General features: G+C 43.7%; 1 protein-coding gene across 3 annotated transcripts in view; it reads left to right on the top strand.

Moving 5' to 3' along the window:
• Nucleotides 1-8,520: 8,520 nt before the first annotated feature.
• SCAF4 (SR-related CTD associated factor 4) overlaps nucleotides 8,521-26,662 on the top strand; it is a 117,167-nt gene continuing 99,025 nt past the window's right edge. For all 3 annotated transcript variants that reach the window (XM_073617114.1, XM_073617115.1, XM_073617113.1), the window contains exon 1: nucleotides 8,521-8,864. In XM_073617114.1, coding sequence (XP_073473215.1) covers nucleotides 8,835-8,864 — 30 coding nt within the window. In that variant the 5' untranslated portion in view covers nucleotides 8,521-8,834. The remainder of the gene's footprint in view (nucleotides 8,865-26,662) is intronic.

Below are 26,662 nucleotides of genomic sequence, written 5' to 3'. Positions count from 1 at the left end.
TAAAAAAAAATCCAATAAACTCGAATTTAAGTCATACATTTAGGCCAAAATGTATTTGGCCACATGTCTTTGGTAAAAAAAATTTTTATTGGTTTGCGCAAAAGTTATAGCGTCTACAAACTAGGGTACATTTTCTGGAATTTACACAGCTTTTAATTTATGACTGCCTGTTATTTCTTGAGGTGCTAAAATGGCAGGGCAGTACAAACCCCCCCCCAAATGACCCCATTTTGGAAAGAAGACACCCCAAGGAAATTGCTGAGAGGAATGTTGAGCCCATTAAATATTAATTTTTTTTTGTCCCAAGTGATTGAATAATGATAAAAAAAAAATACAAAAAGTTGTCACTAAATGATATATAGCTCACACATGCCATGGCTATATGTGAAATTGCACCCAAAAATACATTTAGCTGCTTCTCCTGAGTATGGGGATACCACATGTGTGGGACTTTTTAGGAGCCTAGCCGCGTACGGGGCCCCGAAAACCAATCACTGCCTTCAGGATTTCTAAGGGCGTAAATTTTTTCACTCCTCACTGCCTATCACAGTTTTGAAGGCCATAAAATGCTAAGATGGCACAAACCCCCCCCCCCCCCCCCAAATTACCCCATTTTGGAAAGTAGACACCCTAAGCTATCTGCTGAGAGGCATGTTGAGTCCATGGAATATTTTATATTTTGCCACAAGTTGCTGGAAAGTGACAAAGTTTTGAAGGCCATAAAATGCCAAGATAGCACAACCCCCCCCCAAATGACCCCATTTTGGAAAGTAGACACCCCAAGCTATTTGCTGAGAGGCATGGTGAGTATTTTGCAGCTCTCATTTGTTTTTGAAAATGAAGAAAGACAAGAAAAATTTATTTTTTTTTATTTTTTCAATTTTCAAAACTTTGTGACAAAAGTGAAGTCTGCAAAATACTCACTATACCTCTCAGCAAATAGCTTGGGGTGTCTACTTTCCAAAATGCTGTCATTTGGGGTTTTTTTGTGCCACCTGGGCATTCCATGGCCTCTGAAACTGTGATAGGCAGTGAAGAGTGAAATCGATAAATTTACACCCTTAGAAAGCCTGAAGGCGGTGCTTGGTTTTTGGGGTCCCGTACGCGGCTAGGCTCCCAAAAAGTCTCACACATGTGGTATCCCCATACTCAGGAGAAGCAATAGAATGTATTTTGAGGTGTAATTTCACATATTCCCATGGCATGTTTGAGCAATATATCATTTAGTGACAACTTTGTGGGAAAAAAAATTAAAAATTTGTCTTTTTACCGCAACTTGTGTCACAATATAAAATAGTCCATGGACTCGACATGCCTCTCAGCAAAAAGCTTGGGGTGTCTACTTTCCAAAATGGGGTCATTTGGGGGGGGGGGTTTGAACTGTCCTGGCATTTTATGCACAACATTTAGAAGCTTATGTCACACATCACCCACTCTTCTAATCACTTGAAGACAAAGCCTTTTCTGACACGTTTTGTTTACATGAAAATTAGTTTTTTTTTTGCAAGAAAATTACTTTGAACCCCCAAATATTATATATATTTTTTTAAAGCAAATGCCCTACAGAATAAAATGGTGGGTGTTTCATTTTTTTTTACACAGTATTTGCGCAGCGATTTTTCAAACGCAATTTTTTGGGAAGAAACACACTTTTTTTAAATTTTAATGCACTAAAACACACTATATTGCCCAAATGTTTGATGAAATAAAAAAGATGATCTTAGGCCGAGTACATGGATACCAAACACGACATGCTTTAAAATTGCGCACAAACGTGCAGTGGCGACAAACTAAATACATTTTTAAAAGCCTTTAAAAGCCTTTACAGGTTACCACTTTAGATTTACAGAGGAGGTCTACTGCTAAAATTACTGCCCTCGATCTGACCTTCGCAGTGATACCTTACATGCATGGTGCAATTGCTGTTTACATTTGACGCCAGACCGACGCTTGCGTTCGCCTTTGCGCGAGAGCAGGGGGGGACAGGGGTGCTTTTTTTTTTTCTTTATTAATTTTTTGCTTTTTTATCTTATTTTTAAACTGTTCCTTTCATTTTTTTTTTAACCATTTTTATTGTTATCTCAGGGAATGTAAATATCCCCTATGATAGCAATAGGTAGTGACAGGTACTCTTTTTTGAAAAAATTGGGGTCTATTACACCCTAGATCTCTCCTCTGCCCTCAAAGCATCTGACCACACCAAGATCGGTGTGATAAAATGCTTTCCCAATTTCCCAATGGCGCTGTTTACATCCGGCGAAATCTAAGCCATAAAATGCTCGTCAGGTTCCCTGTTGGGACAGGAGAGCCAGAGTAAAACATGGAAGATGGTGGGGGGGGGGGCATTCCCCCCCACTGCTTGTAAAAGCAGTCTAGAGGCTAATTAGCTGCTAGGATTGCTTTTACATGAAAGCCAACCACTGGCTGAAAAGAATGATACCAAGATGATACCTAAATCTGCAGGCATCTTTCTGGTATAACCACTCAAAGTCCAACAACATACCAGTACGTTGCTGGACCTTGTTGGGCATATATTGTAAACTTTTTTTTCATGCAGCCTGTGGGCTGAACGAAAAAAAGAGATTGATCGGTGGGTATGCCCACCATTAGAATACCTCCCTTCATCCACCCACTTCTAATGATGGGCATACATGCACCATTTATATATGCCGAAGCATGGGGGCATCCCCCCAAAAGGTAGGAGCAAATCGCTCCTCCGCCCCTGCTGCCCCCATGCTTCGGCATATATGCTCTTTTTTTTAACTGTGGTGGTGAAATCACCTCCTACAACGCTGGAGTCATGGCTTTATGTATCGTGGGAGCAAACGCTGTTGCTGTCAAGATAAATAAATCCGCGCTGCAACTGAATGGCGTACCTGCTAAGCAATTGATGGTTAACAATAAAACAAAGTAACATTACAGTATAACAGTAAGACTTACCATACCTGCAAAGCAAATACAAAAAAAAATAGTAAAAAATAAAACATTTTTTAACGCAACCTGTGCCTAAAATATATAGATTCCGAAGCATGGGGGCATCCACCCGCAAAAGGTAGGAGCAAATCGCTCCTCCACCCCTGCTGACCCCATGCTTCGGCATATAAGCTCTTTTTTTTAACTGTGGTGGTGAAATCACCTCCGACAGCGCTGGAGTCACGGCTTTATGGATCGTGGGAGGAAATGCTGTTGCTGTCAAGATAAATAAATCCACTCTGCAGCTGAATGGCATACCTGAAAACAAAAAAATGGTTAACAATAAAACACAGTAAACAGTAAAGTATAACAAAATTGCATACCTATAAAGCAAACATGATAAAACATAATAACAATAAAACATTGCAGAATAGAATACAGTAAAAAAGAGCGAGCAATAGAGAGAGAACAATAAAACGACAACTATTTTTTTTTTGTATATATATTTTTGTGTTTTTTCCTTTTTTTTTACACTTTTTTTTGTAACTGTAACTTTTGTAACTGTAACCGGTTCCAGGTTTGGGTCTCTCAAAATGCAATGGCATCTTGGGAGACCCTGTGAAAGTGTGCCTAGTCTGTGCAATGCTGTACCCTACGCTAATATTCAACTAGTGTATGGTAGCGTTCAAAACATTCACCAATGCAAAGACCAGGATTGTCAGGACAGGAGGGACAATAATAGCGGGTGTCACGCCTATATCCGCGCTTGCTGCAGACATGACATCTTTTTTGGGGGGCTCGTCGGGTAGGGGTACTCGGGAGGACATAAAGAAAATGCCTCTCATGCAGCCGGCTTACTGCATTTGGTTGGGGAAGGTGAGGTGGAGCACCGTCTGGATACAGAAGGGCTCTGACGATCTCTTCCTGGAATTTAAGGAAGGATCCAGTCCGTCCTGAAGCTCTGTATAGCACATGAGCATTCAGCAAAGCCAATTGAAATAAATAAACAGACACTTTCTTGTACCAGCGTCTGGCCTTATGGGCAATTAGGTACGGCGCCAACAACTGGTCAGTGAGGTCCACCCCTCCCATATTTTGGTTATATTCATGGACACAGAGGGGTTTCTCCATAACACCAGTCGCCGTAGTAATTTGGACCGTCGTGTCTGCATGAAGGGAGGTAAGAACGAAAACATTCTTCTTATCCCTCCACTTCATAGCGAGCAAGTTATTACACTGCAAGCAGGCTCTCTCCCCCAGCCTAAGACGGGAATCTACAAGCCACTGGGGAAAGCCCCGGCGATTAGGTCGCACGGTGCCACATGCTCCAATCTGATGATCAAAAAGGTGACTAAAAAGTGGCACGCTCGTGTAATAATTGTCCACATATAAGTGGTACCCATTTCCGAATAAGGGTGACACCAAGTCCCACACAATCTTGCCAGTGCTTCCTATGTAGTCAGGGCAGTTTGTCGGCTCTACGTGACTATCTTTGCCCTTGTAAACTATAAAACTACATTTATAGCCTGTGGCCCTGTCACAGAGCTTATACATCTTGACCCCGTATCTGGCACGCTTGCAGGGAAGGTACTGTTTGAATGACAAGCGGCCAGAAAACTTAATCAGGGACTCATCAATGCAGACAACTTGATGGGGAGTAAACAAGTCTGCAAAACGTTGGTTGAAGTGGTTAACGAGGGGCCGAATTTTGTAGAGCCGATCGTATCCAGGGTCTCCACGAGGATGACAGAGTTCATTGTCATTGAAGTGCATGAACCGCAAGATCTGCTCGTATCGTGCCCTGGCCATGGAAGCAGAGAACAAGGGCATATGGTGAATTGGGTCAGTGGACCAATATGACCACAACTCACTCTTTTTAGTTATGCCCATGTTGAGGGAAAGGCCCAGAAAGAACTTAAGTTAGGAAACCGTAATTGGTTTCCAATCTCTGGCAAGGGAGGACTGGGGAATAGTGGCACTGTGTTAACCAGCGTACAAATTGCTTTGGTCCACAATAGATCTATAGAGATCTTCGGTGAAAAACAGCGAATAAAAATCAAGTGATGTAAAATCAACTGTTTCCACCTGAATGCCGGGTTGGCCAGTGAATGGGGGAAGTACGGGTGCTGCAGAAGTGGTGGCTTCCCAATTAGGATTGGCGAATGCAGCAGGAAGGGCACTATGGGCACGACGGGCCTGCGTTCATCTTCTTGGTGGCAGTGGGACACTACTTGTGCTTGCCACCTCCCCAGCTTGAACTGCACTTATGGGACTCGCCACGTCACCACGTGATACTGCAGTGCTGGATTGACTACGACCGGGGTGTACTAGGCCGCTAGTGCTTGCCAGTTCACCAGAAGGAATAGCGGCGCTAATATTGCTCTGCTGCATACGAGGGACCTGCGGTTCTTGCACATCAACGACAGAAGAAGAAGATTGGGGTCTGGTACGCCTGACCTTGGCAGGGACCACAACTCCGTTGTCAAAGCTATCTGTCATGGACCTGCTTCTGTCTACAGGATCGTATTCTGAGCCTGAATCTGACAGATGAGTGACTTCCTCTTCACTATCTGTCATACTCAGAAACGTGTAGGCCTCTTCACTAGTGTACCTTCGATTTGCCATTTGGGCTCTGACATGGCTAGCTTTATACATACCTCACTTATATACTTAATGATACATAAGTGATTAAAACCTTTTATCTATTATGAATCAACCCATGAAATTAAGGACGAATGATACCTGTTCGAAAAGGGTTACAATCTAATTTATTTAAACTTGCTATTGTACAGAAAAGAAACTTGTGTTAATATGAGATTAGCAACTATAACATGAATGATACAACCTTAAAAACAATAATGTTACCAATGATAATAAATATTGCTATAATGGTCATACCCATGCTATCAAGAGATTAATAAGGTATTAAGGCCAAATCCTACGATAGAAAAGGTTACAGGAAAGAAAAGAGACATAGAGATACATTGTATGGAGAAGTCTTACGTAACCATCCTTCATCTAGACCGTCAGCCGAAAAAGAGCCCTAGCCTCCCCAGGTTTTTGGTTGTATGTTGTTAGAACCCACTCCCACCAATCAGAACTCAGGGTCACCTCATTGGTTCAGAAGTGGCATTGAATCCTGATTGGCTACCCCTGAAGAGTACCTGTTTAACTATCTCTTGATTTCCAACCGTCAGCCCTCTGTGATATAACATAAATTAGCATTACAAGGACTTGAGAGATGCAATGTCTGCCCTGGCTCTCTCTACGAACAATAGGGTAACTTAGTTACTATGCGGATAGCAGGCCAACACAAAAGGTGTGTTTGAGATGCCAAAACAGTAAATAGGCCCACCTTCTAGTACATGTTCCTATAAAATATACACCTATATACACCCATAAATTTATATTACATATATATATATATATATATATATATATATATATATATATATATACATATACACATACACATAGATAGATAGATACATACATACATACATACACGTACACATCATACAAAATGGGGCATGGTAATCTAATTAGAAAGTCCTCACGATGGTACGCTTGAATCTGATTGAAATAATTATGGAATTCAATATCTTCATCACAGCTCTAAATTTAGGGGTACACTAGTGAGACTCACAGGCAAAAAAGCTCCTGACTGTTAGCAACTGTATCAAAACGCTACAAACAAAAACTGTTAGCGATCGCAGGGATCAAGCCTGACTCTGCGAACGCTGTAGTTATGTGTGCTTAGTGTTTTGTAAGTGACAGTGATCGATCGATACTGCACTTGGGTGGGCTGGGCTGGGCTGGGAGGAGGGGCTAATTGCAGGTGCTAGCAGGTATCTGGGCTGATTCCGCTAACACTGCATTTTTGGGAACCCTAAACTGCTGGGGATGCTAGTATAGATCTGATCGGATCAGATATTGATCCGTTCAGATACTATACCACTAAGGGAGGTGTATGCTGCGTGCGTGGGTGTTAGCAGTACTGGCGCTAATCTGGCGCTGCCTGGGGTGACGCAGTCCTTATCTGACCCTAAAACTTAACTTATATCACCGCCGGGCGATCAGGGGGTTAAACCTTTAATATAAATAAACAGCGGGTTCCCTGAAACTATAAAAAACAAACTAACTAACCAGCGTCACCCATAGTAGTTATACGGTGATCACTGGTGAAAGGGTTAACTAGGGGGCAATCAGGGGGTTAAAACCTTTACTAGGTAGTATATGGGGGTCCCTGATGCTATAAAACGCTGATGGCGAACCTAAATACTTACCTCCCTGACTAGCGTCACCTGTGACACTAATACAGCGATCATAAAAACGATCGCTTAGTGACACTGGCGACGGGGGGTGATCACGGGGTTAAAACTTTATTAGGGGGGGTACCCTAGACCTAAAGGGGGCTAACAATAACTGAACTACCACTTCTAAGGGTCCTTTCACACTGGGGCGGTTTGCAGGCGCTATTGCGCTAACAATAGCGCCTGCAAACCGACCCGAAAGTGCCACTGCTTTGATTCCCCTCCGAGGGCTTTCACACTGGAGCGATGCGCTAGCAGGACGGTAAAAATAGTCCTGCTAGCAGCATCTTCGGAGCGGTAAAGGAGCGGAGTGTATACCGCTCCTTTACCGCTCCTGCCCATTGAAATCAATGGGACGGCGCGGCTATACCGCCGGCAAAGCGCCTCTGCAGAGGCGCTTTACGGTGGTTTTTAACCCTTTCTTTAAAACCGCCCCGCTAGCGGCTGAATACTGACGGTAAAGCGCCGCTTACAATAGCGGCGCTTTACCGCCGCCGCCGCCCCCGTCTCAGTGTGAAAAGGCCCTAACTGTCACAAACTGACACCAATGCAATAATCAGAAAAAAAAACTGCTATTGGTGTCGCTGTGACAGGGGGTACAGGGGGGAGATCGGGGGGTGAAAAGTGTGCCTAGAGTGTTATACTGTAATGTGTAGTGTTGGTGCACTTACTTGGATGTCTTCTCTCCTCAGCGCCGGTACGAAAAGACCGACACGAGGAGAGATGACATCACTTCCTCTGCCGCTGTTTACATTACAGCAGCAGAGGAAGATTGTCATTTGTTGGGATCGATCGCGAGGGGGCGGCCACGAACGAGTGGCCTCCCGCTCAGCACGGATCGCTCCCCTAACGATGCCAACTGCCTTGGGCACCGGGGGGGGGGGGCGTGATGCACCCCCCCGCCCGCGGGAGGCAAATCACGTACCAGGTACGTGATTTTGCCTGCCCGTGCCATTCCGCCGCAGTATATCTGCGTTAGACGGTCGGCAAGTGGTTAATCAGCAGAAAAATGCCAAGTCACTGTGTGAACGAGCTCTTGTATTAATATTCTCTTATAATACACGCAGAGTATTTATTATTAATTTTATACATCTTCTCTCTTCTAGGAAGACCACCACGTCTGCTAACCAGACTGCCCCTGACACAGCACAGGAGGGGGGGGGGGAATCATATGACTTCCCTCACACACACAGACGCCGTGCACGCGGGTACGGAGCGCGCTTGGAAGGCGGGAAGCTTCCCAGGAGACACGCCAAGGAAAGCGCGAGCTCGTGGTGTGGCACCAGCCGCCCCGCCCCTCTTCTCCTTCCCGGCGTGCCTTGCGCTGGCCGAGCTACGCCATCTTGTTCCGGCGGTGAGGCAGCGAAGCTCCGTCCTCTGTCTTAGTGTTGGCGATACACGGGCGGACCGGAGCCACTCCCCCCCCCCTCCCTGTAGAGCCTTCCTTCTCCTCCTCCCCCCCTCATCAGAGCGGGACATGCGGGAGCGGATAGAGCGGCGGTAGCAGCGAGCGAGCAGGACAGACAGTGAGGCGAGGACGGCTGTGAGACACGCAGTGTGTGGTGACCCCTCCTCCTCATCACCTCGCCCCTCACTCAGCGCAGCAGCATGGACGCCGTGAACGCCTTTAACCAGGAGGTGAGGTCCGGGGAGGGGGGATTGGGGTGTCGGGGGAACTAGGCCGCGGCCCGTGTGTTCATTGCGGCCTATGGGAGGAGGGGAGAGGTCTGAGCCTTACAATGAGGCCTGCAGGCCGCAATGTCTGAAGGGACAGATCACACACCTTTGTATAATGCAGAATTTCACAACCTTAGAACCTGGCAGGCATCAGAGATCTGTGCTACACATGTAAACATTAGATAGGGCGCCCTGTGTCTTCTATCTAAAGACAATCTCCTTTGTCTATATTTTGGATAGAGAATGGCAAGGGTACATATATATATATATAATTTTTTTTTTTTTTCTGATTTGTGACACCTTAGGGAAGTTTCAACATTTCATGTTGCTTCCTGTCCTGGTGACACAACAGGAAACGAGAAGCCCCTGTTAGGCCTCATTTTACACCTGCTGTGCTGTCTGAACACCAATATGCATTTGGATCTCTTAACCACTTCAGCTTTGGAAGATTTAACAACACCCCTCCCTCTTATGACCAGCCCATTTTTTTTTTGCGATACGGCACTTTAACCCCTTGATGCTGACCCTTTAACCACTTAAGGACCGGAAGATTTAACCTTATTGACCAGGCCATTTTTTATTTCTTTTCGATATGGCACTGTTACTTTTACCGCCTTGGCGCTGGCCCTTTCAGGGGTTTGGCATTTCAGGAGGCGTTGCTTGTGACCGTTGAGATCAGCGGTCACATGATCGGAAAAGTCCAGATCGTAAGGAGTTATCGGGAGCCGCCGCGCTCCTGACTCAGTTCTATCAGACACACCCTGAAATAAGGCCTTTATTGAATGAAGCCTAATCCATACATCAGAGACACCGGTCCAGATGATAGCTGTTGCGTTTCGCACCATTAATGGTGCTTAATCATGAGCTATGATTAAGCGCCATTAACGGTGCAAAACGCGGCAGCTATCATCTGGAGTTGTGTGTCTGATGTATGGATTAAGCTTCATTCAATAAAGGCATTAGGACGGCCGCACTCCAAAATAATGCCTTTATTGAATGAAGCATAATCCATACATCAGAGACACAGTTACAGATGATAGCTGATGCGTTTCGCACCGTTATTGGCGCTTAATCATAGCTCATGATTAAGCGCCATTAACGGTGCGAAATGCGTCAGTTATCATCTGGAACTGTGTCTCTGATGTATGGATTAAGCTTCACTCAATAAGGGTGTTATTTTGGAGTGCGGCCGTCCTTTCTCCATTTTCTGCCATTTGACTTTGCTGAGCCGGCTCCCTTCATCTCCTATATACTAGGACGGTTGTGAACACAAGTGGTAATTACCTTGATTTACAGTTCTATCAGTGCTGACACATTCAAATAAGCGGTGCAAAGACCCGGCCCCATATTTGCATGTGGTCGGCACCTAGGGGTTAACTGACAATGGGGCGCAGTCATGCAACTCTGTACCTAAAAATAAAATTTGCCCCCCCCCAAAACAAATAGAGCTTTCTTTTGGTGCTATTTGATCACCCCCGCGGTTTTTATTTTTTGCGCTATAAACAAAAAAAGCATCAATTTTGAAAAAAAAAAATTTTTTTTTTTTTTTACTTTCTGCTCTAAAACATTCCTATTTAAAATATCTAAATCAAATTTCTTCATCAATTTAGGCCAATATGTATTCTGCTACATATTTTTGGTAAAAGAAAAACAAAAAGCGTATATTGTAGACGCTATAAATTTTGTGTAAACCAAACTGGTATAGATTTGTTTTTTTGGGGGGGGATTGTGGCGGACACTAAGTGACACTTTTTGGGGGCCAGTGATGCCAATACAGTGATTAGTGCTAAAAATATGCACTGTCAGTGTATAAATGACACTGGCAGAGAGGGGGTTAACACCAGGGACGATCAAAGGTCTAACCAGTTTTTTTACTACTGTGGGGGAGGTGCTTGTACTGGAAGGCATGGATCGATGTCCCTGCTTATCAGAGACACAGTATCCATGTCTTCTGTACTGACAGAATGGCGATCTGCCTTGTTTACATAGGCAGAACACCGTTCTACCTGTGCACCGAAGTGTCGGTGGACATCGAGTCTGCTGTACCTGCTAATCAGCTCCTGCTGTGTCTAATCACGACGACGCACGCCCCAAACCTGGAAATGCAGGATCAGGTACGTGATCCTGCGCAGGAGAGCAGCCTTGCCATCATATATCTACAGTTGGCAAGCAGTTAAAGCGGGACTTCTCTCTGTCAACATTGACTACTTTAAGGCCCTTTTAACACTGGGGCAGGCGGTGTGTCTGCGGTAAAGCTCCGCTATTTTTAGCGGCGGTAGTCGGCCGCTAGCGGGGGCGGTTTTACCCCCCCCCCACTAGCGGCCAAGAAAGGGTTAAAAACCACCGCAAAGCGCCTCTGCAGAGGCGCTTTGCATGTGGTATAGCCGCGGTGCCCCATTGATTTCAATGGGCAGGAGTGGTGTATACACCTGCTAGCGCACCGCTCCAGTGTGAAAGCCCCGAGGCTTTCACACTGGAGACATAGCAGCGGCTGTTTCAGGTTGGTTTGCAGGCGCTATTTTTAGCGCAGTAGCCCCTGCAAATAGACCCAGTGTGAAAGGGGTATTAATCCTCATGCTGCTAGTCTTAGTAAGAAAAGTATATCACGTTTACTGGTGTTTGAACGTCACATTTCTTCAATTACATCCTGGTTTCCACATCTAGGTAGATGATGTCATACATTTCAGGAGATGAGGAGGGGTTTTCCAAAATAAAGTAGAACTATCAGCTAGGGCTGGGAAAAAAATCGATTTAAATCTTGAATCGAGTTGAGAGGTCAAATTGATTCAAAATTTAAGCAAATCGATTTTTTTAGATTTTTTTTTTTTCACGGCGCCGGTCCCGAGGCGCTGTGGGCATGAGTTTTTAGGCGAGGCCGCGGCTTCGGCCTAGTGCGCGGCTACGGCCGGACGCCGCGGACTCGCCTAAAAACTAATGCCCGCAGCTCCTCCGGACCGGCGCGCACATCGCGCCGGGCCTGAAGAGCTGCGGGCAAGGAGCTTTTAGGTGAGGCCGCGGCTTCGGCCTAGTCCGCTAGGCCGGACGCCGCGGACTAGGCCGAAGCCGTGGCCTCGCCTAAAAGCTCATGCCCGCAGCGCCTCGGGACCGGCGCGGTTTCCAAAAAAAAAACTCGATTCGAATCGTGAATCGAGTTTTTTGTAAGAGAATCGAAGATTTTTTTTTTTTTTAAGAAAATCTCCCAGCCCTACTATCAGCAAAATGTTTTCTTTCATTATGGATAGCGCAAGGGAGGGTTATACCCCCTGTCAATTTATTTTTTGTCCTCTGTGCCCCTTTGCGAAGATTTACCTTCACTTCCGGTTCCATAGGCAAACAAAGTGAGAGGAAATCCCTGCAAATTAAGGGAATTCCTTGGGGACCCCCAGATCACCAGAACTAGTGTCCCTATTGGAAGATTCCCCCACTATTACTTTCCTGGGGACAACCCAAACTATGGGATTTTCTTTTACTTTCAATTTCAGTAATAATAGTAAACAGGACAAATGGAGAGGGTGAATCTCCTTCACAGGGGAACAGACAGCAATAAAAACTGACATGTTCTAATCCACCTCCACTTAATTAAAAATAAAAAATGTTTCCTTTAGGCCCCTTTCATACTTGTGAGACTTGGGACTGCAAAGTCGCATGACAAGTCGTACCCCATGATTTCCAATGAGTACTTTTCATATATGTGTGACTTCAAATTTGTCCCTGTAATACTTTGGTCCGACTTTGATGCGAGTTACATAGGCATCCCCTGAAATCGCGGTACAATCGTGGGACTTTAAAGTCGCAGTAGTGTGAAAGGGCCCTTAGTTATACTTTAACCACTTCCCGCCCGGCTTATAGCAGAATGATGGCTGGGCAGTGGTTCTGTTATCTGACTGGACGTCTTTCAGGATAACATGCGGGGGTGCGCAGCGTGGCGATCGGTGGTGCTCTGTGTCACTCTGACACATCGCATTTCCGATCGTGGTAAGGAGCCTCTGACGGAGGCTTCTTACCACGTGATCAGCTGTGACCAATCACAGCTGATCATTGCGTGAACTAGGAAGTGCCGGTAAATGGCTTTCCTCGGTTCGCGCTAACAGGGCGCTCCAATCAGTGGCTCTCCCTGTCAGAGGGGGGTTCTGCGCTGATAATCAGCACATTGATTATCAGCGCAGCCCCCATGAGTGGTACCCATCAGCTGCCAGTCTGTGCCCCATCAGTAATGCCTGTCAGTAGCTCCTCATCAGTGCTGCCTATCCAGTGCCATCTATCAGTGCTGCATATCAGTGTAGCACATCAGTGCCCTTCAGTGAAGGAGAAAACAAAATTTTATAACAGAAATGAAGAAAAACTTTTTTTTTTTTTTTCAAAAATGTCACTTTTTTTTTCTTTAGCAAAACATAAAAACCCCAGAGGTGATCAAATACCACCAAAAGAAAGCTCCATTTGTGGGAAGAAAATTATAAACATTTAGTTTGGGTACAGTGTTGTATGACCGCACAATTGTCATTCAAAGTGTGACAGCGCTGAAAGCTGAAAATTGTCCTGGGCAGGTAGGGGGGGGGGGGGGGAGTGCCGCTGGTATTGAAGTGGTTAAAGTGGAACTTTACCAATAACTTAATAAAAATGTTCTTTAGCAAGGAACATATGTTCCACAATATGGTGTGTGTGTGTATATATAGATGGATATCTATATATCTCTATATATCCAAAATTAGTCTGTGCTGTATATTACTTCCAGCATTGCTTCTGTTTCTTCTTGCTGCAGGCTGCCATTTTGCTGAAGCCCAGAGACCCTGAACAGCAGTAAATCATAAAGCGGAACTAAACCTACCCTTTTAACAGTTTAAAATAAGTTACATTCCTGGAATGCCAGGATTGCTAATAGTCACATTTGTGTCCTCAATCAAACTATCAAACCATCAAATGGCTGCTGTCTGATCACATGTGCAGCACCATAGCAGTTGCAGATCAAACAGAGGCAGCTTCCTTGGCTGTAAACAAACTCAGCAGGGCCTAAAAATAGAGAGCAACTGAGCATGTACAGGATAGAATGAGACAGTGTATTACTGGCTTTTATACAGCATAGGCACTTAGTTTTAATGTTTTACATAGCTATACCTGCAAAAGGGGCCAACATGAAGTGATTTAGCAGGACTTAATTATCTGACTAAAGTTCCGCTTTAAGCACATCCTCGCATGCCTGAGCTAAGAGTAGATGGATTCCAGGAAGTAAATGCTACATGAATCATCTGCCCTTACTCAAAATTGCCTCGGCCAGAAATGCTAGGGGGGTGTTTTGTAAAGTGATTTCTCGGCAAAAAAAAGCATAGAGACATAAATGAATGGATCAGGGAGTTTGCTTTGAATATTAAATATAAATTAAATGGTGTTTTTGGTTTGTATAGCTCAGCTGCAGTTTACCTCAGCTTTAAAGCGGTATTAATTCCAAAAGCAAACCTTTATTATATTGCAGCTTACCGATTCGTAGATGTGATGGCTGCATTTGTTTCCATTTTTAGGCATTCTCTTTTCACATGGTGATCTAGCCAGCAAGTCTGTTTTTCAAAAGAACAAGCTGTCTTCCAGGTTTATCAGTTTACAGAGATGAGACAAACAATGATCAGCTTTTATATATGTAAAAGGCTTTATCCCAAAAGGAAAGAACTGTGTGTTGTAACTGATGATCAAGTGTGAGTTGGGCCTCTTTCACATGGACGATCCGTATGTCCGTTTTTCATCCTTCCGTTTTCGGATGAAAAACGGACATACATTCATCCCTATGGAGCGTCGGATGTCAGCGGTGACATGTCCGCTGACATCCGACCCCGCTCCGATCCGAAAAGTGTAACGGAGGAAAAACCTACTTTATCATCCGTTTTCGGATCGGATCGGGTGACGACGGACACTACGGTCCGTCGTCATCCGATCCCCCCATAGGGGAGAGCGGCGCTCTGACAGGTCCGTCGCTGCACAGTGTGCAGCGATGCACCTGTCATCTTCCTGCTCAGCGGGGATCGGCGGAGCGATCCCCGCTGAGCCAGCGGATGTTCACGGGGCGGATCATCACTGATCCGCCCCGTGAGAAAGAGGCCTTGGAGTTCAGCGTCAGTTTGTTAGATTTTGCTTACAATTGTAGCAGAACACACCTGGCTCAGTGCCTGAGTTTAGTCCCCGAGCTTCTTTGCCATGCCAAACACACAGAGGGCTATTCACTTGAATGGGTCATGCTCAGTTTATGGTTCCACCATTGTTCTGTAATTCCTGCATCGGCCACGGCATGTGCATACCACCGGCTGTGGCCTGTACAGAAAAGGTGGAGACGTGAGGGGCGGGAAAAACAATGAACAGCAGCTTTTTTTCCCCACTCCCCTAATCTCAAATGTAGAAAGGGCTAAACAAATAATTGATAAGGAAAATTTGTAAACATTTTTTATCGGTTAGTTGGCCTGCATATAGAATGCATTTGTTGTTTGCAATGTCCGTGTACACATTACAGTACATATACAGCTCAGTACAATGTTCATACATGTCAGTAAGTACTTGTGAATGTGTGAGGAGAAATGCCTCGTGGGACATGTAATCCTGGGCAGGATATGGAGGTGATGTAAAGGCTCTGTGCAGGGAAGATCCGCATCTGAACCCAGAGAAACTGGAGACAAATGGTTGTAAGCCCTTACATATACCCACTGAAGTGGCAGGCCTCAGGTGATACAGAGATGACACAATTCCTCCTACATAAGTTGTACCTGTTTATCTGCTGTCGATTTTTCTCTGCATCCGTTCAAAGTCCAGAATTGTCTAAGCTGTCAGAAAATAGGGGGTGGAGAGCTGAAGTTACTCTGCAGAGCTCACTGAGGAGAGCTCTGAAAGCTGATTGGTAGGAAGGGTCACACCCCCTTCACACGTGAACAGAGCTGAGGCTGTTGATCAGAGGGCGCTTCCTTCCCTGTCACTTTTTTTTTTTTTTCCCTCTATCGGTGACGGGGAAAACTGGTCAGAAATGATTCATGCTGATAGCAGCGGAATGAAACACAGAAATTACACTTACTGCTCTTAATTGAGACAAGTACACACTATAGAGTAATATGCTTTGCTCATATTTCATGTCTGAGGTTTACAACAGCTTTAAGGCATTACAATGAAATTGTAAAATACATTTACCAGTATTGTCTATTGTATCCATGCAAAAAAGTCATCTTTTAGTACTACTTTTAATATAAAAAGATTTATATCCCTTTTTTACGTAACTTCATGTCTGACTCGTTGAAATACCCTGTATATCCTATTTCTGGGTATATTATTATTATTATACAGTATGTGTGTATGAAATATATACAGTATCTCACAAAGTAAGTACACCCCTCACATTTGTAAATATTTTATTATATCTTCATGTGACTACACTGAAGAAATGACACTTTGCTACAATGTAAAGCAGTGAGTGTACAGCTTGTATAACAGTGTAAATTTTCTGTTTCCTCAAAATAACTCAACACACAGCCATTAATGTCTAAACTGCTGGCAACAAGTGAGTACACCCCTAAGTGAAAATGTCCAAATTTGGCCCAATTAGTCATTTTCCCTCCCCGATGTCATGTGACTCGTTAGTGTTACAAGGTCTCAGGTGTGAATGGGGAGCAGGTGTGTTAAATTTGGTGTTATCGCTCTCACTCTCTCATACTGGTCACTGGAAGTTCAACATGGCACCTCTTGGCATAGAACTCTGCGAGGATCTGAAAAAAAGAATTGTTGCTCTACATAAAGATGGCCTAGGCTATAAGAAGGTTGCCAAGACCCTGAAACTGAGCTGCAGCACGGTGGCCAAGACCATACACCAGTTTAACAGGACAGCTTCCACTCAAACCCCCCCCCCCCCCCCAAACCGCATATGTAAACCTATCCACTAAGCCCCGAAATGTTAGATGGGTAGCTCCGGATGGAGGAATGCAGTGTGTTGTCTGTTCAATAAATATGGTTGAATCTTAGATGCCATTGGTGTGTGTGTGTGGCCCATTTTGTTTGTGTTGAAGACCTGCATGGAACATGAGCAGGCTCCTGTGCTCTGCCATGGGACTGTGAAGGGTACAGGCAGTATAGAAGCAGTGAGATGAACAGTGATTGTCCAGCCTGAAAGTGCTAACGGTCCCCTAGACCAGCCTTTTTCAATCAGGGTGACTTCAGGTTTCTTCAGGGGGGCCTTAAAATTGTATACAAGCCAGCGGGTGGATGAAGCCTGCTTTTTAGTTGCACAAAGCCAAAGGTTTTCATTGTGGACCCATTACAAACTTCTAGCTGTTTGTATCCTAACAACCAATGATGTTATCGGGCCCCTGCACAGCATCTGTGTTTGACCCTCCCCTGCCACACTGTCAGCACTGGGGTCACATTAGCTGAGGGAGAAGAGAAACATTGGAATACTAGTCAGTACCAGTGTTCAAACGTGTATTTGCCTTGGAAGAATAAATGACCTCTAACATTGGGTGTTCTATATATGTTGCTGCATTAGAAACCATTAGATTTTTACATTTTACAATGGGGTCTCGATTGCATATTTTGAGGGGTGCCTCAACTGAAAAAGTTGAAACGCTGCCCTAGATTTACAGCACATAAAAGAGAAGCTATAAATTCATATTCAATATATAAATTCAAGCTTTATACTTGCATAGGTGGAGGCAGCACGGGTCTGATGCTGCATCTGTCCCCCGCCACTGAGAACCGAGCGATCGAACCTCGCCGATCGCTCTGTTTTCAGAGCTCCGTGAGCAGAGAGTTGTAGACTGTCTTTCAGTCACAGTTCTCTGCTTTGCTCCTTCTTTGGAGCTCTGGGCTGCAGAGGGGGTGGGGGTGGCCAGCTCAGGCCCTCAGGGGCTTGCTGAGGTGTCTGGCAGTTCAGGCAACTGGCGGATCCAGACTCTATTGTCACGATGATGCAGGGCCTGGACTGATATTTCGGCAGACAGCGGACTTCAGCCAGCTCTCTGCTGAAAAGGGGTCACAGGAGTGCAAAACGAACTGCACTCCTGTGATCCATAGAAGTCCAGCTAAACAAACTTTGGCTGGACTTCTCCTTTAATCCTTGCAGTGCAGGAACAGTTCTACTGCAAGGGAGGATTTTTCTTCTGGGAGAGGTTCCTCTGGTCTCATACTAATGACTTTGTTGAGCGATACTAGCGCCAGGGCAATGCAGCCACCATTGTGCAGGAGAGCAAGACACTCCTTTTTAATTTAAAAAAAAAAAAAAAAAAAAAAAAACCCTAGCAACCGCTGTTGTAACTCTTGTTGAAAATGTGCTTGTTCACACTGTCCATTGATCTGCATAGATAAATGCAAGGGCACATAGAGAACAATGTCGTCAAAGTGCATGCAGGCTGGAGGGAACAAGGCCAAAAGGTGGTCAGCTTGGTTTGTTCAAGTAGCACAAATGAGCTTTGCTGTGAATTTCTGAGCAATACTGATATTGTAATTGTTTGTTTGAGATGTTTCTCATGCTGGCTTTCCAGGGACTTTATCAACCCATTGAGGATACATCATCCAACTAGAACACCAAATGGACGCACATTGCAGCCCACTCAATTGTTTGAAGCACTTTGTTGCTCCCTGTGTGCTACTGGGGCGTGTCCCTTCCTGTCCTCCCTTGGAGACACAACAGAATGTAATTGAATATCTCCCCAAAGTGAAGGGAAATCTCCATGTAGGCACTGGTCACTGAAACAAGACTCTGTTTTAAAGTTTTCACCTCACCTGTCGTGACAGCTGTAAAATTTTGAGTTTAAATGTATAAAAAGGATGCAAGGTGCAATTAACCAAATGACAAAAGCTACTGCAACCAAAAAATGTGTTTACACCAATAAAACTAAACCAATAATGTGTTATTGCGCCGCTTCAATGCGGTCAAACTTTAAAATGCTTCAAGATAAATCCGTGATCAATAAATTGGCAACATAAAAAATAATGTATATTAACTCCCCTAAAGGGGCTCAAACTGACTAAATTATATAAATAATCATTAATGTGATAAGTGCAAAATACAGTACCTGCATAACAACCAGCTGTATTATAGTGTGAAGAAATCTATAGTATATAAATTGTTTGATATAGATATATATTCTCGCCAATAAAGGGAAACTTTCCCAAAAGTCCAAAGAAAGTGATTATTCTTAATAATAATCCACATGTAAGAGATTAGAAACGTAAAGGCAGTGACGTTAGTTGGCCGATCAGACTCATCTTGGCGGTTATAAGGAAATGGAGCCTTTGAACGACCCTGAACACAGACCATGTGTGTCCAGGGATGGCGCTTCTGCTTAGTTTCTGGCTGCAGTTATTCCACCAGTTTGTTGCTATAGCACAGAGTGCAGCTGTGTATAGAGGTGGCATTTAACCCCCTCTGTATGCAGCAATATCTGCCCATCTGAATATAGCTTTGTTTCTGTTCTGACGGCAATTTAAAAATGTTGGATTTGCCCTCAGTTTCTTTCCGACTCTTATCTTAGAGCAAATGGAGAAGCTTCCACTTTTTTTAGTTGAAGGAAAAGGGCCCCCTACCACATCTGCCACCTACAGTGCATTGCTCTGCGCCAAGGCTGCCTGTCATCATTTCATGGGGGATGCTATTCATATAGAAATCCTATAAGAATGTAGTAACTGCAAGTATGCCTTTTATTAACCCTTTCAGGTTTGAATTATTAAAGTCAGTCAAGATTTTTTTCCCTCCTGTTTTTTATTACTGGGCATAAAAGTAAAAAAAAATTTCTAATTTAAATTTTTTTGAACATTTATTTTCCAAGTTTTTCACATGTCCACTTGAGTGGACTGCAAGCCTTTTTAGTCTAACTGAAAAAAACTATTTGGATGGTATTTGCCCTACTAAGCTTTTAGGCCTTTCTATCATGCTCTGCACTTGAGCGCAACAAAATAAAAAACGATAATTATTAGTCCTCATGCACGTTTGATGTTTATAATGTTGTTCCCAGGGGTATCTGGTGTTTTTTTTTGTTTTTTGTTTTTTTTTTTTTTTTTTTTTTTTTTTTTTTTTTTGCCTCTATAAAAAACCTGCATTTTATCCTATGTTTCCATGCATATGTAAGCATTTAGGTGAGTTTAGAGGTAGGGGAGTCTAGAGGCAGAAAAAAAATCCATTGCTAGCGCATCCAGGAGATGCCATGTTTTCACACCAAACCCACTTGACGTGTGTAACACACATTATTAATACTAGGCACGTTTTTAGCTCTTGAGAGTCGATTCATTTCAATGGCCAGAATATATTATTACACATGTTTACAACTGTCAAGCCTTTTTTAAGCCAAAATGCTACTGCAAGGAGGAAAGGTGTCTGAGAGCTTGCAAAACATCCTGTGTGCATGGGGCCTTACTCACATAATGGAACTTATCTGCACAAAATGATTTGTTACAAAGACTTCATATTACATTCTGATAGCATAGATATATGGATTTACTGCAGATGTTTTATTTTTCAATAAAAACAAAGTCTCTTGGTAATGGTCAGTGCAGCTTGCATGTTTTGTCACTTTTTTGCACCTGGCAAAAGGCATGTGTTTGTTTTTGTTTTGTTTTCCCCCCCAGAGTTTGGAGTGGCATTAACAATGGCACTGAAAGCGTGAAAGTTTATTTTGGGTGTATAAAGGAGGCCATACACTTTACAATTTAATTATAGAATCTACACAACTATATAATGGTACAAACCTAGCTATCCAGTGAGGCAGGCTCTTGGACTACTTGGTTAATGGTAGATCTAAAGTAGATTGTACAACCCCAATTCTAAAAAAAAGTTGGGCAGCTGTGTAATATCTACATTTAAAAAAAAAATGCAATGATTTTCAAATCTTATGCACCTTTATTTAGTTCACAATAGAAAATATAGAGGGATCCCTCATAGGCATGCAAAAAAGATATCTGCTTGTAACCTGGCCCCCTGCAGTTAAAATCATTAATTTTTATGTTTAGAACGCTTGCATGTAAAAATTTGCCAGCTGTCGATCGGGCAGCCAGGTGAATCCCGCTATTGTTGGGATCCTCTCTCAGATTGGTGTTTGGCTCTGCCCTGTCAGCTGATAATGGGCAATTTCCTGTTGTCCTCTGACTCTAGGTCACAGTAAAACACAAGCTTTGGACCTTACTTCCCTTTTAATTTGGTTGGTCTGAGGTGCACCCTTGGAGCTGTATCCTTCTCTCTTTTTTTTTTTTTTTTTATCCTGTATTTTAGTAAGGAGGCTCCTTAGTGAAGTGAATACTGGAATACAGGTACGGTAACAAAATGTCCAACTGTCCATGTAGATTGCTGTAAGAATTTGGTTTTATTTTATGCATAGTATTGGCGCAGATACCCATTACTAATAAATATCAGATTTTCCATTTGTTAAATGAGTTACCTAATCTTATCTGCCAAAAAACCCCTTTGCATATTTTGATCTCAGCATGCAGAACAGATCTGTGCTAGTCATAGCATTATGCGCACTGTATCTGGTTTGTTGGGTGGGTATTGTTAATTTTTGTTCAACTGGTTAACTTTCTATGCAGGCCTCATTCTAGAATCCACGCACACCGAGAGGTTCATTTGCTATAGAGTTCATTGGACTTTACCAAGCTTGCTTAATATGAGCAAAGTACAGTAATCTTTAGCACACAAATTTTATGTTGAATAAACTGACCAGTTGTCGCAAGCTACTGAATGTGTCATAACCCATTGTGTGTTTTTTTTTTTTTTTTTTTTTTTTTTTTTTTTTTGTGCTGTTACTGAAAGCCCACATGAACAGAACCACCAGCCTTATTGTAATACTGCAGGTATCAGAACCTGACACAATGAAGTTCAAAAAGTTTCATGACCTTTCCTGTGTACTTATGCTTTTTATGCTTTTCTTTTGTGTCCATTGCCGCCAGTCCTGGCTCCTCATTGTTCATTCACACTCAGAGCGTGGCTCTACCCCGCTCCCTCCTCGTTGGCTTACTGGCTGTGATTGACAGCGGCAGGAGCCAATGGCTCACACTGCTGCGTGAGCCAACGAGGAGAGCAAACCCAGGGGAGCCTCTGCTCTCATGCACAGTACTGGATTGAGATGGGGCTCAGGTAATTTTAAGGGGGGAAGCTGCCCCCTGGCTTTTTTTTTTTTTTTTTTACATCTTAATGCACAGTATGTATTAAGGTAATAAAAACCTACCGTTAGAACTATTTTAAGCTGCATTTTTGAAATAGTCTGCACTGTTTACCCTCAACATTTCTAAGCATTCATTACTGCAAACTGGAAGTCGGTGTAGGTTGCTTATAATTTGCACCCATTTCTGTGTAAGGACTGTTTGCAACACTTGAATGAGGATTGGGCTGTTTAGAGGTACCATAGTGGGTGGGTGAGAGATTTTGGTCCTTGTACCCCTAACACAGGCCTGGATTCCCACTAACAGCTAGGAGCCAGCACTGTGCACCATGCCAATTAAAATAGGTGTGTGGCACTGTTAAGGCCCCTTTCACACTGAGGAATTTTTCAAACACTTTTTTTTTTCATAGAAACCTGAAAAGCTCAAGAAAAATGCTTCCCTTTTTTAAAATCAAATGTTTTCACGTTGAGGCAGGGTGCTTTTGTGGCAGTGGAAAAAAAAATTCTGCTTGCAGCATCTTAGGAGCAGGTTTGGGGAGCTAAAAAAAAAAAAAAGCACCAAAAACGCTCTGTTGAAATGAATGGGAACCGCCTCAAAAACGCCCCCACTAAACATTTTTGTGCAGTTTTTGTCGCATGCCATTTTAATAACTGCACTGAAAGTGCTCCGTTACCGCATAGGCGTTTTACTGGTAGGTTTAAAGTGAAGTGTGAAAGTGCCCTGATAACCCTGGAGGATGCTCAGACTAGTGCATATTGAAGAGACTGCCCTTAAAGCGGAGTTCTGACGGGGGAAAAAAAAAAAATTTTAAGCGGAGTTCCACCCGTTTTTTTTTTTTTTTTTGTTTATTAAAAGTCAGCAAGGAAAGCGCAAGTAGGACAAGAAGTCCCACTAAAAATAAGGTACACACTCCCCCTCCCCAAAAAATGACATGCCTAATGTGGCATGTCAGGGGGCGAGGAACTCCCCTTTAAAGATCCCACCTTTCTGGCCTCTGTGAAATTACACCAATGGGTCTCTGTGCTTCTGGCATGTGTCCAAAACAGCAATCCAAAAAAACTCAGGGCACTCAAGCCATGTCACCCTTCTTTATTTAATTGTAAGTTCCAAAGGCTGATAACGCAGTACATGCAGGAAATGAAAAAGTGTGGGCTTTGCACGAAAAACTTTCATTGGCTAGTTTTGTTTATTGCCTTTTGGAATTTACTTAATAAACAAAAATACTTTTTATTTATAAAAAAAAAAAAATATATATATATCTTTTTATACCTGTAGCCTGTTGTACTCTGAATGCAGAATGTCTTTATATACTGCCTAGTACAAATTTAGTAAACTTTTCTCGTTTAAAAAACACGGTGACCTGCCGTGAGTGCTCTGTATTTTGTTTTCATGGATTGCTGCACTATACAACTTATGTATGTCTCATAATGTTCTATGTGTCAGTGGATACATATTGTAATCTGTTTATGAGCTAATTTACTTACAATTAGACTGTCGTTTTAATGTTGTGTGTGGTGGATAAAAACAATGTATCAATTGTGTTTAGGAAAAGGGGGCTAGCATTATCGCATGCTAAATCATTCGGTTGTAAAACACATTAACCAGTTGACAGCTGGCTATATTAGTTTCACACAAACAGCAGGGTGATAATTAGCAGATTATCCTCCTTTTAGGAGGTGATCTGTAAATATCTCCAAAACTTTCACAAATAATGAAAAATAACTAATCTGCCTATTTGATGCATGAAATCTGGTTCTGGCTCGCACATACTCATCAATGATCCCAAACCATGTCAACACACACACACGCTATGTAATCTGTCCTTGCAGTGCTGGATCGTTTTTCAGCAGCTGGTGCCAGACCCAATCTCCTGGATTACAGTGCAGCCCCTCATGGGTTTCCAAACTCTGCGCACAGCTATTACATTGCCGATTACAGCTCAACATAGAGAATGTTTTTTTTTTTTTTTTTTTTTTTTGTTTTTTTTTTTTTTTTTTTCCCCGTTGCAACCTTGCGACTAGGAATTGACCAGCCCTGGCGTAATGTGCTCAATTCAGAGATACGTTGCCTTGAAATGTATTCATACTCCTTGTAATTTTCCACATTTTGTCATGTTGCAACTAAAAACATAAATGGATTTTATTTGATAGATCAACACAAAGTGGCTCATAATTGTGAAATTAAAATTTTTTTTTTTACAAATATGAAAAGTGTTGCGTGCATTTGTATTCAGCCCCCCTGAGTCAATACTTGTAGAACCACATTTCGCTGCAATTACAGCTGCAAGTGTTTTGGGGTATGTCTCTACCAGCTTTGCACATCTAGAGTGAAGGTCTGTCAGATTGGATGGAGAGTGTCTGTAAACAAAAATGTTCATGTCTTGCCACAGATTCACAATTGGATTTAGGTCTGGACCTTGACTGGGCCATTCTAACACATGAGTATGTTTTGAGCTAAACCATTCCTTTGTAGCTCTGGCTGTATGTTTTAAGGTTGCCCTCCTGTAAGTTGAACCCCGGTCTCAAGTCTTTTGCAGACTAACAGGTTTTCTTTTAAGATTACCCTGTATTTGGCTCCATCCATCTTCCCATCAACTCTGACCAGCTTCCCCGTCCCTTCTGAAGAAAAGCATCCCCACAACATGATGCTGCCACCACTTTGTTTCATGGTGGGGATGGTGTGTTCAGGGTGATGTGCAGTGTCAATTTTCTGCCACACATAGCGTTTTGCTTTTAGGCCAAAAGGTTCAATTTTGGTCTCGCCTGACCAGAGCACCTTCCACATATTTGCTGTGTTCCCCACATGGCTTCTCGTAAACTGTATTTCTTTCAACAATGGCTTTTTTGTTGCCACTCTTCCATAAAGGACAAATTTGTTGTCCTGTGGAAGATTCTCCCAACTGAGCTGTGGATCTCTGCAGCTCCTCCAGAGTTACCATGGGCCTCTTGGCTGCTTCTCTGATGAATGCTCTCCTTGCCCAGCCTGTCAGTTTAGGTGGGCGGCCATTTCTTGGTAGGTTTGCAGTTTGTGCCATACTCTTTCCATTTTCGGATGATGTATTGAGCAGTGCTCCTTGCATTGTTCAAAGCTTAGGATATTTTTTATAACCTAACCCTACTTTAAACTTCTCCACAACTTTATCCCTGACCTGTCTGGTGTGTTCTTTGGCCTTCATGATTCTGTTTGTTCACTAAGGTTCTCTAACAAACCTGAGGCCTTCACAGAACAGCTGTATTTATACTGAGATTAAGTTGCACACAGGCAGACTCTGTTTACTAATTAGGTGACTTCTGAAGGCAGTTGGTTACATTGGAATTTGGTTAGGGGTAGGCGTAGCTTGAAGCTTGTGGGCCCCCGATGCAAAAGTTGACCTGCCCACTACCACCCGCCATTTCCACCGTGTGTGCAGATACACCCACCGCATGCCAAGATACTTAAAGTGGCTTAAGAGTTTTGGGTTCCCAGAGTTCCTCTCGTTAGAGGAGGGATCACTGCTGGAGAATCGGAGGACAGGCACCCCTGGCAGGTCATTTTGCAGAGCTCCTTTCCCATCCCAGAACTGTAAACAGCTACCCCCGCCCCCATAATACACAAGGCTGAAGTCATTCCTTTTACAGTCTATCAGCCTCCACTGGCTTTTATGGTGCCCTTCTGACCTGTGAAATCCCCCTGGTCGGAACGGCGGTGTAGTTGCAGTAGGCAGATACACCCTGTGCAGATCGTAGCTTACTGGTTGTGTTGTAAAGGAATGTGGTTTCAGCCCTGTGGAGGAGGAACAGTACAGAGTGCTATACTGGGAAAGAACCTCAGCAGTGGGGCATAGCATCCAGGGTGGAGGGTGTGGTCAGGGGACTTTGGGGCGGGGGGGTGCAACTTAGATCTGGGGGGGGGGGGGGCAAAGCGAAATCTGGAGCCTGCAGCCCCTCAGGAGGTGTTAAGGGATTTGTTTTAGGAATTACTGAAGGTTTCTCTGTCAGTGTTGGCAGGTGTTGGGGGAAGGTCACCTCTGTCTTTTCTCCGGATGTCAGGGAAGTGAGGTAAGCGGACATCCCTGGGATTGGAGGGAAAAGAGTACAGAGAATCCCAGTTAGTGACTAGAAGACACTGAGCATCTTACCTCACCGGTGACATCGGTCCCATCGTGGCTACAGGATGGCACTCTCCTCCTCCTAACTCGTTACCATTCCATGTTGCCAGCACATAGCACAGACACTTCACCATCCTGGGCTGTTCTCACCCCGTGCTCCTCTCTATTCAGGAAATGGCTCACAGCTTCTCCCCAGCCAATGGGAACAGAGGGGTGTGGACTGTGGAAGGCAAAGTGGAAGCCCAGTACTGGAGCGTGGCTGTGGGGCCCTAGGGCATATTGGAGCTGGACTTTGTGGAAGATATGATATGACAGGGAGGCTGCAGGGGTCCCCTGAAGCTAGGGACAGGGTTGCGATTGTGACCCCTGCAACCCCTTGTGCTACGCCCATGGGTATCAGAGTAAAGGGGACTGAATACAAATGCACGCCACACTTTTCAGATGTTTATTCGTGAAAAATGTTGACAACCATTTATCCTTTTCCTTTCACGTCACAATTATGTGCCACTTTGTGTTGGTCTAGCACATAAAATCACAATGAAATACATTTTACGTTTTTGGTTGTAAC

The sequence above is a fragment of the Aquarana catesbeiana genome, linkage group LG02 (assembly GCF_042186555.1).
Source record: "Aquarana catesbeiana isolate 2022-GZ linkage group LG02, ASM4218655v1, whole genome shotgun sequence".
Taxonomy (NCBI): Eukaryota; Metazoa; Chordata; class Amphibia; order Anura; family Ranidae; genus Aquarana; species Aquarana catesbeiana.
This window is presented reverse-complemented; position numbering and strand designations above follow the sequence as displayed.